The sequence below is a fragment of the Nothoprocta perdicaria genome, unplaced genomic scaffold (assembly GCF_003342845.1).
Source record: "Nothoprocta perdicaria isolate Ctin4 unplaced genomic scaffold, notPer1 scaffold_34, whole genome shotgun sequence".
Lineage (NCBI taxonomy): Eukaryota > Metazoa > Chordata > Aves > Tinamiformes > Tinamidae > Nothoprocta > Nothoprocta perdicaria.
The window spans coordinates 2530723-2545883 of NW_020455577.1; the positions used below are offsets into that span (position 1 = coordinate 2530723).

Below are 15161 nucleotides of genomic sequence, written 5' to 3' on the forward strand. Positions count from 1 at the left end.
GGAGAGGAAGCTGAGCATGTGTAGTGCTCACAGGTTGAGGGCATGTTTGCTACAGTTCCTTGAGCAATGCTCTGCGCTTAGGCACGATCCCTTGAAGGCAATTCTAGGAATTGAGTGCACAGTATGACCCAATCCATCTATTCTTATATGCTGAACCATCACAGCACGGATCCCAAAGCATCACCTGGCCTGTGATGCCCTGAAAAAATCCTGTACAGCTGCACAGGGAACAGGAGGGATGACAGCACTGCAGCAGGGCACGGGGGAAAAGAAATGTGGATAACCTCTGTCCGTTAGCAGAACTTGACCTATGTCTGCCTTCATTTCTGCAAAGCCCTGCCTGAACRCATGCTGTTAGCTGATTTGTACTAAAATAAGCTAAAAGAATATGCAGAGAATATGCTAAAAGAATATTCCATGTGCAGGGATGTGTACGTGGCCCACTCTTGGTGAAAAGCCCTGGATAACAACAGCTGTTAGGACAGGAGTGTGAGTACCAACACCTAAAAGGGCATAACCCAGCTGATCACCTTCAAGGGTCGACAGGCACCAGCCCGATTAAACAGTAACCAGGGAGCAACAGGGAGACTTTCCCAACAAATGAGATGTCAATTTGGAAGGAAGAGCAAAGGGAGCATGAAAACTTATACGGGAGGGAGAGGCCTTGGTGGGCGAAGTGGGCAGCAGTCAAAGCAGCAGTCTGCTCTGGCACTGTTGGAAGTGGGATGATCCCCTGCCAGGCAACCTGTGGCCAGCCAGGACAGTGCCAGTGGGTGCTGAGCAGCAGGGACCTCATGTGGGGTGCCCGTATGTGACCTGTGTGGTGCTGGCTTTGCAGCATGCGCATTAGCACACGGCTAGGAGCAGCCCAAGCGCACATCAAGCATCCATACCTTCAGTGAGAGGTGGTCTGGGGATCTGCAGCCTGTAGGAAGTCTATGACAGTCTGCTTGTGACCACAAAGATTGTCTGAGTGTAGTGCGCCAATTGTCCAAGCAGGGCGATGAGTAAAATCCTTCTGCTTTGATAGGCAGAAATCAGCTGCCTTGTCACACATGCTTTGCAAACCATGCAGCTTTGTCTGCACGATTACTGAGCTGTTCCAGCCTCTCTTTAYAGATATAGTACTTGAGAGAGGACTTGCCCTCTGCCTGACTTAGCCTTGTCCTGAGTCCATTCTCACTGACACTTCTTGGCCACTCTGTTTTCCTCTATGTTCCGTTTCCTTAGAGGCTGGAGATGACCGTGGCATCCTGATACGCTTAAAAGAAAATCGGTTTTGAATTAATTTATGGACTGCAGAGGATGTGAGTAGGGGAAGAAAGATTAAGCTCCTGATTTTCTTGCCATTTGGTTAATGTAAGTCTTATCACTGACCTAATGTCAATAACATAGGGCTGGAATGGACTGAATCTGGTCTGTTTTGCAACTGAAGCTGAAGAGTTATTTATTTGTTTGTTTTTGTCTACAATATGCTCTCGAAAAGATTACCTCTGAGTGCACTTTTCAGGTGATTCTTCTAATTTCCTATTTAAATTTATTCATAGGACATTTATATCAGTTCTTCTGTGGTGATATCTTTTATCTTAAATAGTTCTACCTCACAGCTTAACTAGTTTTAACATTCATTGTGTTCATAAAAAGCAAACAAGAAATTCTTGGTAAATTTTCAGTTCATCTCCTGTTTGGTTTCAGCTCTCACTGAAGCTAATTTGACTGTAGTTCAAACCACTAATGTTTTGCCAAGTGATTTAGTAATCCCAAAACATTTGAAACCAGGACTGGTTGAAGCCTCATGACATCACAAATGCAACACCTAAAAATGGAGCAAAGCAATTTTTTTTGAGCAATTTCTTTTGGATTGGAAAAGATTCATCTGAGCATAGAAAGAATTAACATTGAAAAAAAGTATGATGTAAAAACTCGTTGAACAGAAGGGGCAGTGTCAGCTGAAATAACCAGGCACTCATTTATTTATTCATTTAGCAAAGTTTGCATAAAGTGTTTATGCAAAAAAAGAAACAGTTGTGTGTTGCAAGAGGATTAGAGGAAGTGACTGCTGAAATCAAAGTATAAATGTTTTGCAAGGTCAGTCCCAGAAGCAGTTACTGAGTAGAGCAGGAGTGCGTACAACACAGAGCAAACAAAACTGCTGCTTTTATAAATGTGTTCGCTGCGTTTCTGAGTCTCTAGAATGTCACTTCTGGGTTATGCGGTTCTGCTGTTATGTTGGATATATTGTGCTGCACAAAGAGGTAAGATTGTAATATGGAAAAAATCTGTTCTTTTATATTTGGAAAACGTTATTAAAATATGTTTTTAAATGAAATGTTCAGATTATCAGAAGCTCTGTCAACAAAAACTGAGCTGTAGCAGTATGTAGATCCTTTAATACAGTATGCACCACAGGCGTTATTTATCTCATTTGTCTGGATAATTTTGTACGTTTTTGTGATGATTACTTATAAACTCATTAGTTATTTGTGTTTTGTTTGATAATTATTTTAACATCTAAAATTCCAAAATACCTATATAATTATAGAACTATAAATAGTTCGTAAAGTAAAATAATATTTCTTATATCTGGAATAACTTGTGAGAAAATGTGAAAAAGAGAAGTGAGTACTATATTGACTGAGAAGGTGTTTACAAAGTGTTTGTCGAATGACAACTTGTTTGGTTCTATTTTAATCCACTTTTGTTCATGGTTAAAGAGATATCAAGTTCTGGCCACTGTCAATATTTTCTGTCTCGTTTTTCTTCCTTGACACACTTGATTTATTTTTTTGATAATATTGTATTTATATTGTTTAATTTATATGCTCAATAATTCAATAGCTTTGCTTTTTGTCAGACTGTTGGAGAAAGGGTGTCGTGTATCTTTGAGATAGATAACAGTTTGGATTGTGTTCTAATTGTATGAGAAGATTAGCAAAACCTTATTAATCAATAATTTACAAAAAAAAGTTAGATTTTACTCCAGACTTCTGTAGAAGTGAGCCCTTTGTAAAGATATTTATTATTTTAAAGTTTGCTGATAGGAAAGAGGATTGTATTTGAAAAWTCAGGAGGTTAATGAAATGTATTACATGTATAAGTGTATATACTTATAATACATATTGTTTCAAAGCACCATTACTAGCGCCTTTTTTTTTTTTTTCAAAATCCAGAAAAAAAATATAGAATTTGAAAAGAACATTTGTTTAAATTTGCCCTTTCTTTTCCAAATACTTGGTTTACATGAGAGATATTGCAAAATGTAATAGTTTCCCTAGCTAGTTGTAATAGTTTCCCTAGCTCAATTAAATATTATTACCATCAGCCCTACAGGGACTTAGTGTGAGCTCCATATGCAAAGTCTCTGTCAGTTGTTTGAGATCAGGTTGTTGCATAGAGCCTGGAAACAAACGTTATAGTGAGAATGTGTAGTATGTGCTTGGTTTTGCTGAAGTTGCTACTGGTTTGTTTAATGATGCTGAGAGAGCAGCTTGAGCTATTCCTAGCTGAAGTCAAATGACTTACGAAGTATTTGCAGATTAATTCCAGCTATCCCAGTTCTCCACTAAGGTATGATATTTGAAGGTATAAGTTTAGACTATCCTTTCTAGTATAACAATATTACTCCAAATTTTGGTAAGTACAGATATAATACATGATGTAATTAGTATAGTTTTGAAGTCCACACCTTGGAAAATTTGTTTCTCAAAGTACTGAAAAAATGTAAAACAGGGAACAATTTGCTCTAGTCAGAATTATGTGCATGCAGGAATGCTTCCCATACAGGCTCACATAGGCTGACACCAGGTCGGCAGTGGTGGGATCCAAATGGGATCCAAACATGGTGTGTTGTTGTAATTCTATTTTTAACTCATTTGTAAGAGAGAACTAACTGGAGAATTCAATATTCTTCATTTTGCTTATTCCTTAATTTTGAAAAAAAGGTATTACAATGTGTTTTCTTTTTATTCTTTTTAATGAAACTTATGAAAGCAGATGTCACTGCTGATGCTTTTGATAGTATGGTACTACCATCTAGTGGAGAGAGAATACGAGTTYTTACTCAAATGTAATCACCAGTAGAATAAATGTAATACTTTTTTTTTTTGAGTAGTTGAAGTAGTCGGAAAGAAGGTAAACCTATGGGCACGCCCTTCCTCATCAGGACAGCAGTGTCCTCAAAAGCTTGCCTCCTTTTTGTCAATACTGAAGCCAGCTTGGAGAAAGGTATTAGCTCTCCCCAGAAACATTTCTTTCCTTTATTTTCATAGCTACAGAACACTTTTTGTGCACGCTSTCTACAGAGCAATGTATCTGTATTTTGGTCTGTCTTTTTCCATCGCAGTTTTTTTGGGAGCTTCTTAATGAATTGAATTYAAGTTCATTTTGTATAAACCATATGGCCTGGGTGTACATTTAATGGAAGAACGTCCAGGAAGGGCCTTTTGGAGAAGGAAACTGTGTAACATTGATCTAAAGAGTAATATTAGATAATCTCTCTGTCAAATGGAGGCAATATGTTTTGAAAATAGCAAAAGTCAATGTGATTACCAAGAGTTAATTGAGCTTGTGACAAGTATCTCACTATAAGAAATTATCCCATGGACAGGAAGAGATAAGTTTTGGAAACTCGGGTGATCTGCCTGGAGAGAAAGTTTAGGGGATATAAAGGCTAAGGGAGATTTGTCAGACCTCAATCAAGTGCAGCATAYGAACTCAATTTCAGTCAGAAAGTGTTGTTGCTGATGAGGAACAGAGCATGTGAGGAAATATCTGGACTGTGCAGAGTTCTCCTCCACGGTGATGGAAGGACTGGAATGGAGGCGCTTCTACAAACGGAAGGGCAAGAGATGTGTGGGGCTAGAAATGGGCTCTAAACGCTGATGTGATTATTTTCTTTTTAATGGATGTTGGACTCTGCCCAAWATGTTTGTTTTTAGTTTTGCTGTGCGCATGCCCATTTTTATAGGCTCTTAAGTGTCTCTTTCTATTCTGACAAAAGGCGCAAGCTCAGTAGTTTTTATGGCTAAGTAGCAAAGATACACTCATTTTATCACACTCGTCCTCATGGTTTTTTGTTACTTTTTTGTATTGCTGAAAGTATTTTGGAATATGTAGTGTGTGCTTCAGTCACCAGTATTTTACTTATTCAATTTTTAGCCTGTGAAGAACCCCCTCCTAGGAGAGTTAAAGAGATACCTATAGAAACATGGGACAAGCCTCCCTATCCTCACGGCACTCAAGCAGCATACAAGTGTCGGCCTGGCTATATAAAAGTTGGACGGATTGTATTTGAGTGCACTGATGGAGCTTGGGAACAACCCTTCCAGTTGCTGGAGTGCAGACGTAAGTATTTATGCAAAATATGTGCAAATATTTGACCTGGCAGATCGCATCCCTTGCCAATGGTGTCAGTGTCCAATTTCAGTTGCATCTTTACCTGTCAATTATTTGTTTCAGCATCCTTTAACTAACCATCCTAAAAGACATATGTGCATAAAGAAACATTTTTAGAAGTTCATTTTCTCCTTATCTTCCCCTAAATCTCCTTATCTTCTCTGAAAGGGGAAGACTTACCTTCCCGTTTACATGGGAAAGTTATACACTCGGCCAACTTTATTAACCTAATTTGTATATTTGCTCTGAGAGTAGAAATGTTTTAAGGATACACAAGATATTTATGGTTCTAGTATCGTTGCATGTACGCCTGGGAAATTTTATTTCTGGATTAGGTTAGCTGGGAGATTAGCTCCCAATAAGCTAAAGTGCTACTACAGAAAAGTCTATTCAACTGATGATACAGACACTTTTGCCATCAAATTAAATAAAAAATATTAAGTCATGTTTATAGCCTACAAATTGCAGGTTGAAAATAGCATTCTTTTGGGCATTTTAAAAAATAGTTCTGTTATTTCCCAGCCACTTATGGTCATAACTTTTTTTTAGTTAGGTCTATTATACTTTAAATTATGAAGTTAATAGAGGCTTGGTTATGAAATGTTAAAAAAAAAAAAAAAAAGACTGCTACATGGATGAAATTTGCAGTCTAAGCAGAATAAAGCACTATCTCAGATTTCCAGTGTAAGCCAAGAGACAATGTTRTCTTTTAGTTAGTTCAACTAGTTCCATGCAAAATCTAATTTCTTGAAAGTTGAAAAGAATGTTGGAGATAAAAAGAAGTAGGACAGGATTCTCCTTCTTTTGCAATCTATGAGGAAAAACTCATGATAAGGATGAGAGCTGCTATTGTTATTTCTAGGATACCATGTAAACAGTTTGGATGTCTTTCTCACCATTATACAGAGTTTATGAGTGAAGAAATTGAGCTTTATTATCATTAGACAAAAGATACCTATATTCTGTAATAAATCAATTTTAAACACAAAGCAAGTTTAGACATACAARCTTTTATTTTTCTTACATATCTAATGTAAAAAGATGAATTACATACAGGTGTTCGGTCAAGTAATGTAAGTTCCATATTTCATTCAAACAAAGACTAAAATAAATCAYGAATAAATATCAATTAAGTTGTTACTATTTTCTACATAAATTTATGTATTCTTTATGTTTAAGATTAACTTATTTGACATTTCATATTATTAACTTATAATAACTAGTATTAACTTTACCTTATTAATTTATTTAACTTAATGTTACTTATTTAACTTGAAAAACATTGGGGTTTACATGTATGAATATAACCAGTGCACAYAGATCCTTGACTTACACAAAATTAGATGCTGCATTTTAGCAGTAAATTTTAGCTAACAAATTTAGTGCCATGCAGCAAGCAGCTGCTGACACTGGCAAGACTCAGTTGGAAAGAGAAAGAAAATGCTTTGCTGTGGGTTAAGAGCCTTCATCTCCTTTTCATATGAGGCTGCCAGACAGCAAAACTGCTTAGCCCGCTTGTCTGTTTTCCATGTCACATGGTAAAAAGGCTTAGAGCCTCTTCACTCATCTCTTCCTTAAAAAACTATGGCTGCTGGATTTCTCCAGCATATATGAGTTTGGTGTGGAGTCCACAAAGGATTTGTTTGGAGGAGGTCTAATACATTTTTTTATATGCTTTTATATGAAGTTATTCTACTATTTAGTCTTCTGGTTGGCACATCAGAGAGCTGATGTGTTCATCTGTGCAGTTTTTCTGGGGWACCAGTGCAAATAGTTAGGGCCAGAAAAATGAGCTGCCACATGGGGAACTTGGAGGAGCACAGGACTCCCGTGGCCTTTGATCTTCTGTGCTCAGCAAAGTCCACGTCAGACAAAGGCTGTTCCATTCCCAGTCGGGGAGGCTTCTACGGGGGAAGGCTTTGTACCTAGATTGTGTGGAAACTTACCTGAAAAGCCGAAGTTACATCCTGCCATTATGTTGTCATAAAACTTAAGATCAGATCTGTCTTTTTAAAGGAATAAAAGCTCCTAATTTGTTACTTAATTAAAAAAAGATCCTTAATCCAATCACATTTTTTTTGAAAACAGTGATTAAAAAAGAGTTAATCAATCTAACRCTTAGAGTAGTTTTAAAAGTATTGCCTCCAAATTACTAGAAAAGCGCTACTTGTCGCATCCTTATATATGCAGTAAGTAATATTGCTTTTTTGTTTYTGTGTGTGCACTTTTGTTTTGTTTTGTTTTTAAACAGCTAAGCCCTGTGGACATCCTGGAGATATTCAGTTTGGTTCATTTGAACTTACCGCTGGAGATCAGTTTGTATTTGGTGCCCGAGTTGAGTACAGATGTGATGAGGGGTAATATTTATTTAAATATTCAGTATGTGGGTGATAACAGGAGATGTTAAGGGATGTGTCAGTAATAAATTTGTTGTCTGTAAAACAGCTRCATTTTGTTATTGTTTAGTTTTAAATACATGAAGAATACAAACCGCTCTTTCTCCTCTCTAATGCTATTGGGTAACTGAATATAGTGCATATAATAAGTCAGTTTAAATATTTCTTCACTTTAATCAAAAATATATCTTTTTTTTCCTGCTTTCTGCTTTTTTTCCTACTTTTGCTATATGCAAGTACAAAAAATAGAATAGACACAGGTAGAAAAATATTTTGCTGTTTTATTGGGTTTTGCTTTAGCCAATGCTAGGGCATATTAAACCTACTTCATTTGCTTCAATAACAGCAGCACTGCTGTTTCTATCTCATAATGAGGCTATATTTTAGAACTGTTTTCTTTTCTTTTCTTTTTTTTTTTTCCTTTTTTTTTTTGGTAAGATACCAGATGCTCAACCTAAAAAATTACCGTGAGTGTCAGGCAGATGGATGGAGCAACAGTGTCCCTCACTGTGAAGGTAAATGAGGTTTGACGTTTAATTCTTTATCAGTCTGACTTTTTGTCTGTCTAATATTGTCTAGAGTCTAGGTTTGTGATCKCACTACTGTCAGTCAGTCACCACAAGCCACCATGACTGCCTGTGATATAAATAACCGTGCAGATTAAGAAGTATGAATTCATATAGATATATAGCCGTCTAAATCCAAGCTATGTGGCAGTGAAACTCTTGAAATGCTTGCTTGGTTGCCGTTTTAATCAAGTAGGCATTTGAGATTTTATCAAAAAATCCCTCAAAAATKGAGTCGTGTCACCTCCTGTATTGCCTCATGGCTCTGTGGCCTCTGGAGGGTCACACAGAAAGGGCCTGCTTAAGAAAAACAAAGCATTCTTACAAAAGCTATCTGGGATATCTGGGTAGATGAATATATGTGTGTTTATAGCACATAATTCCCCTTCATCCTTGTGCATATTCTAGCCACTAAGCTTTCATTAAAGGCTCCTCTTTCTATTAGTATACAGTGGAACAATTTCAGTAAGAAAAGGAGAACTAGTCCCTAAGACCTAAATCCCCAGGCAGGGGGGCTGGGATACTGCTCTGAGTTTGGGAACCTTTTACCAGTTTCAGACCTGTGTGTTTATAAGAAGAGGCTTCCTTTCTTCCCAGAGGTTATTTTAAACCATGTGTCTATTTTAGCATATATCTGTAGATTTGMTTTCTTTTTTTCTCTGCATATGAGCACCTAATTTTAGGAAAGGATCTCTAGGTTAAGAATAGTTAATAAAACTGGATATCTTTCTCTTGTCTGGAGGTAGGTATCATCTGTGCTGTACTCTTCCTAATATCGCTCATCTCAGATATTCCGCTTTCAGTTTACTGGATTTTGAGCATCTTCCATTTCAGGCATACAGGCATTCAGGCATACTCTGCACAGTACACAGCAACACTGTTGTTACATGTCACCAAGATGCTGGAATTTCAAAGTCCTCATAAGATTTAGCCTTCACAGCGGAAGAGTTTTGTTTAGAACATATCCTTTGTAATGTAATTGTAGGGCACCTAGATGACAGAATATGAGTGACTAGGAAAGGTAGATGGCACATAGGATGGAGAGCATCTTCAGAGAAAAGCRGGAGCTGTGGCAAACAAAATATCAGGCACATTCAGATGGGGTCAGTGATATCAGCATGAAAAGGTCTGTGATCTCAGTCACTTCCCACTTAGGAAGAAATATTTGGTGCCTTATATTGATTTCTCCCTTTTCTGCAGCTATATTGTTATAAGACACACGAAGTCTAAATCCAGGTCTGACATACAGGATGTTCATTTACTTTAGTAGTGCAATTGTTCTGCTATCTCTAACTAGGTTTTTTGCTAGCATATCCTTTTTTTTTTTTTTTTTTTTTTGTCAACGGCATAAGATCAAATCTAGTGACTGGAGTTCAGGTGTGTGCTCGTCATATCTAAATCCTGCATATCAATGCAATGAATACAGTGCTGTAAAAGCAGACACATCTTTTTTTTTTTTTTTTTTTTTCCGGTCAATCCCTAAGGCTCAGCACTTTTCCAGACCATTAGCTTATAGAAGATTTAGTTTGGCATAACTCTGAGGCAAATGAACTTATTTTGCTAGGGTTTTATGGTTATGTGTGTCAGTAAAGTTTTACCTGCCATCCACAGAGTTCATAAGATCAAAGGATAATCCAGGCTGGCAGGGACTTCAGGAGGTCATCCCATTTTGTGGACACTCTGCCTTTAACCTGCAAGGGCAGAAAGCAGGATAACGAGATCCAACCTCCTAGCAACCCCTCAGTTCCATTTCTCTATTTAGGATTTTTTATTATTGGTATCTGAATACACAATAAATAAAAATATTGTTTTCAGAATTGAAGGTAATTACAGTGTGGGTTTTTGTTTGTTTTTTTGCCTGTGTTTTAACTTTGGTGTGTGTCAATTCACTTAACAGAACAGACTTAAAATGCTTGAGGTGGTTTGTTGTTTGCTTTCCAGTGGCAAAGTGTTTACCAGTACAAGCACCAGCAAATGGACGAATAATTGTGACCGGTGTGTTTGAGTTAGACCAAGAATTTTCCTTTGGCCAAGTAGTAAAGTTCGAATGTGATAAAAATTACAAGCTTATTGGATCTAAAGAAGTACACTGTTCTTCAAATGGAAAGTGGAGTAGTGATGTACCTCAGTGCCAAGGTAAAAAGAAAACTATTACTGTGTTTATCTGTGATTTTAAAAGTTTATGCTCGCAGATTTCTAGAGAATGGTTGCTGTAGAGGACACTGCAAAGATGTGACTTCTATCTGCAGAAATTAAGCATAGTTTGTAAACAATCTCCACTGCATACACGGATAAGCAAGAAGACCCAAASAACATTGGTTGTAATGGACCATGTAGTTCTTTCCCAATTTTATTAAAAGCTGTATGCTTACCAGACTGCAATCAATTTAATCAAAACAGGCTTAGGTATGTCCGTATAAAATTCAATCATTTCAGTGTTGATTTAGCCAAAGTAATTATAAACAGTTTTGAATCTATGTGAAGCTAGTTTAAAAAACAAGTATGATTCATATTTCTAAAGTACATAAGCTATAAAGAAATCACAATGTGTTTTTTGATCAAATGAGTATGTGTGGAAAAGTTAAAAGATTCATTCATATTTTGTTTTTGCAGAATCACAGGGTAATTGAGGTTGGAAGGGACCTCTTGAGGTGATTCAAAGCCCTGAAATYTGTTTTATCAACTATTTTACTACTGTTACTATGCATTTCCATACATTGTTTCCCCTGGCTCCCACAAACAGGTCATAGAAGGCTTCTTGGAGGAGTTCCTAACAGATTCCAAATGCAAATGTTTTGGTCGACATAACACAATTTCTCTGATATCAGGTGGAAAAAAAAATCTAATAGGCAGTTATTCTCAGTGAATCTGAATATGCAAAAAAATATGAATTTTGTCTTTGTCAACTTCAGAAACTACCTGTGATAGGCCAGAAATTCAGGATGGATATGTGGAATCTACAAAGGCATCTTACAAAAAGTCTGAACGACTGCGGTTTTCCTGTAATAAAGGATACAGACATGGTGATAAAGCAGAAGTAGAATGTACTGACTTAGGATGGAGTCCAACCCCCTATTGCACCGGTCAGTCTTTGCTAAAGTTATCTTTCATATTTTGTTGTGTTTAGAAGTAGTAGTGTTTAGTAGTAGAAATACTGTGTTCAGAAGTAGTATTTTCAATGCCAAAAAAAAAAATCCATGCCCATCTGACTAATATCCCATGAAGGATATCATAGCACTGTGCATTGAAGAGATGAAAGAACTGAATATGAGCTTTCCATGGCAAAAGTAGGCAATTCACTCTKCAGTTACGTCAGCAGGTGAGTAGTTAGATAGGTCTAGGAAGATACTATTGCTGCTATATCCTGCATGAACAAGATTGATTGCTAAAATATATCATCTAGCATGAGTAGCTGTTTGTTTGTTTTAGGATTCTGAATGGTGAAAAAATAGAGAAAAGCTATTAATGAATTGGAAAAAAAAAAAGTAGTTTTTACAAATAAGAAAAAGCTGAACCTCCTTCTACAGAGGACAATAAAAGTGTTGTTAGCTATGGCATGGAAATATCAGACATAGAAAAGAACATGAAAGCATGCAGGAAAAGAAAAAAGCATTAAAACCAGACAAAATCAAATTGCAGAAAGAATCAGAAATTTGTAATAATAGAATATATTAACAGAATAATTATTCTGCAGTTAACATAATGAATCCATGACTTCTGTGTTTAGTCCTCTTTGATTGTACCTTTTCAGCACTACTGGGTCACTTTTCACTTTTATTTCTCTCAGCCACAGGCCTTAAAATTTTTAGTTAGAACCCTAGATCTCACAAACAGAACTAGATACATTGTGTAGTTTGATTTCATTTGGGGGGAAATAATTTATGCCTTGAAATATCTGCAAGAAATTGCCAAAGAACGCTTGAAAGTGGAAAAAAAAAATGCTATTGGCAGGGCAGATTTATAGGATCTTTCAGTAATAAGTCAATCAGCGTCACCACTCGGTCCARCCTTGAACTTTCTGCTTCAAGATTAGGAAGGCTACTAATCGGTATGCTTTGTCTCTGGGTTTGCAACATATTGCTTCTGCAAACTGCCAAGCCAAGCATTCTTTTGACCACTGTTCTGCTGGCCTCTGTTACCTGTTATCTGGCCTCATATACTAGTCCCCTCAAAGAGCATCCTTCAGCAGTACAACAATAAGCTAGAGTTTCTCTCCTGCCCTGGTCCTCTAGCTTTCTGCCACCATGAAGTGTCCATGGATCCTGCTTGACTTRTCACTTGAACGTGCATGAGCCAGCAGTACACGCACACCACTAAGTCACCCACCTTTGATCCACAGGAGAACCACTCATGTAGGGACCAACCTGTTGGTCAAACCKCTGTGTCGGGGTGATATTCTGAATTGGAAGTAGATAATAAAAGCAGAAGAACCTCTAGTCTTTAAAGAAAGTGTTTTCCTGGCTTTTCCAAGGAATAAAGCTTGTCATGAGCTTTCAGAACAACATTCTTCTCAGCTTTTCAGGTGAAATATTTCTAGTGCCAGTGCATCACCTTGATCTTGATCAAACAGCCTTTGCATAATGAGGTTGTTGTTAAGTGCAGTTGTGTCTCCACTCAGGACCTGCCAATGAACCTAGTCTCCTTTGGTATGCTGCTCCAGAGRGCTGAGGGCGAGCCCAGCACAGGGCACTTGGGGCTCCAGCTGGGCCRTGACCTACTGGGACAGACTAGCTTCCTTCGCCCCGATCTCCTTTACCGCAACCACTGCCTTTTGCAATTAAGATTAAACCTCCAAATAGACAAGGGTATTTCCATGAGTGGAAAAGAGTTGTATCCTTTTCTTTGGCCTAACAAGACCCTTTTTGGCATTATTATGCAGTTGCTGTCGGTATAGTGTAAAGATGTTGTTATAGTGGGCACTAAYACAACAGAAATAGTTCCACAGATATTCTTCAGGCAAACACCTGTTTTTTCTCTTTTTATTTAGAAGTTCTATGTCCTCCTCCAAGAATTCCCAATGGGATCTTCAACCCTCGAGCAAATGTATACAGAGAAGGCAGTGAGATCACCGTGGAATGTAATTCTGGATATCACTTTAAAGCAGTCACTGGCCAAAACACAGCTCAATGCACCAAGGCCGGCTGGGCACCTTCTCCAGAATGTGTTGGTAAGTAACTTCCATGAGTGAAGACTAAACATGCAGAATTCCTGTTCTCAAACTACCATAGTAGAAACTGGCCAAAGGAAACCTTCACCAGAAAAGGAATTAGATGCTCATTCCTAGTGTTTCCTGAGCTTATAAAGCTTAATTTGGTGGTTTTGGGGGGAGAAAAAAAAGTTGTAAAAGCAGAGGTATGATCTTGTAGATCTACATCATATATAAAAATTCATATATTCATTCATGTATTCATATTCAATTGAATGATTACATAAAATGAATACATGAAATGAATGAATGCATTAAATGAATTCATATATTCATATTCAATTSATATATTAATTGATATATTAGGGTGGTGATCAGTGGTGCAGAGTCTGGTCGGTGGCCTGTCATTAGAGGTGTCCCCCARGAGTCAGTCCTCGGTCCGGTCCTGTTCAACTTATTCATTAATGACCTGGATGAAGGGCTGGAGTGCTCCCTCAGCAAGTTTGCTGATGATACAAACTGGGAGGAGTAGCTGATAGCCCTGAAGGCTGTGCTGCCATCCAGAGGGACCTGGACAGACTGGACGACTGGGCAGTGAGAAATCTCATGAAGTTCAAGCAGGGCAAGTGCAGGGTCCTGCACTTGGGGAGGAATTACCCCAGACACCAGTACAGGCTGGGAACTGACCTGCTGGAGAGCAGGCCCGCAGAAAGGGACCTGGGCATCATGGTAGACGACAAGTTCACCATGAGGCAGCAGTATGCCCTGGTGGCCAAGAAGGCCAATGGGATCCYGAGGTTCATTAAGAAGAGCGTCTCCAGCAGGTCCAGGGAGGTGATTGTCCTCCTATACACAGCCCTGGTAAGGCCACATCTGGAGCCTGTGTCCAGTTCTGGGCTCCCCAGTACAAGAGGGATGTGGAGCTGCTGGAGAGAGTCCAGCACAGGGCTGCGAGGATGATCAGGGGCCTGGAACATCTGACCCATTAGCAAAGGCTGAGAGAGCTSGGCCTGTTCAGCCTGGAGAAGAGAAGGCTGAAGGGAGATCTGATCAGTGTGTATAAATACCTCAAAAGAGGGAGTGAGGAGGAGCGACRGGCTCTTTTCACTGGTGGCCACTGATACGACTAGCGGAAAAGGCCACAAATGGAAGCACCAAAAGTTCCACAGGAACTTAGGAAAAAAATTCTTAACAGTGAGGGTGACAGAACCCTGGAACAGGCTGCCCAGAGAGGTTCTGGAGTCTCCTTCTCTGGAGATCTTTAAACCTTCTTGGATACAGCCCTGTGTCATGTGCTCTAGGTGACCCTGCATATGCAGGGGGGTTGGACTAGATGACCTCTGGAGGTCCCTTTCAACCTTAAGCATTCTATGATTTTATTCTCTATTAGTGTATTTGTGAGATTATATGTTAAAAGTTGCTATCGTCAGCTCTTTGACAGGAACATATTTGGTGTTACATGTGCCCAACCAAGGAGCAGCACGCCAGCCAGTGTGAGTAAAAAAATAGCAAACCCCAACTGATGCTGGCTTTTTTTCTGTYGGTTGTGGTTTGGTGTATTACAAATAACTACAGGTTTACTCCACACCCTGCCTTCTGTCAAATACCAAGTTAAGATAGTCTTGATTGCAGCCAGGTAAATGGACCTTTTGATAAGCA

General features: G+C 38.4%; 1 protein-coding gene across 1 annotated transcript in view; it reads left to right on the forward strand.

Moving 5' to 3' along the window:
• Positions 1 to 2084: 2084 nt before the first annotated feature.
• CFH (complement factor H) overlaps positions 2085 to 15161 on the forward strand; it is a 28639-nt gene continuing 15562 nt past the window's right edge. Inside the window, exons 1-7 of the mRNA XM_026043883.1 lie at positions 2085 to 2255; positions 5158 to 5343; positions 7646 to 7751; positions 8229 to 8305; positions 10298 to 10492; positions 11269 to 11439; positions 13344 to 13523. Of these exons, the coding sequence (XP_025899668.1) occupies positions 2195 to 2255; positions 5158 to 5343; positions 7646 to 7751; positions 8229 to 8305; positions 10298 to 10492; positions 11269 to 11439; positions 13344 to 13523 (976 nt within the window). The 5' untranslated portion in view covers positions 2085 to 2194. The remainder of the gene's footprint in view (positions 2256 to 5157; positions 5344 to 7645; positions 7752 to 8228; positions 8306 to 10297; positions 10493 to 11268; positions 11440 to 13343; positions 13524 to 15161) is intronic.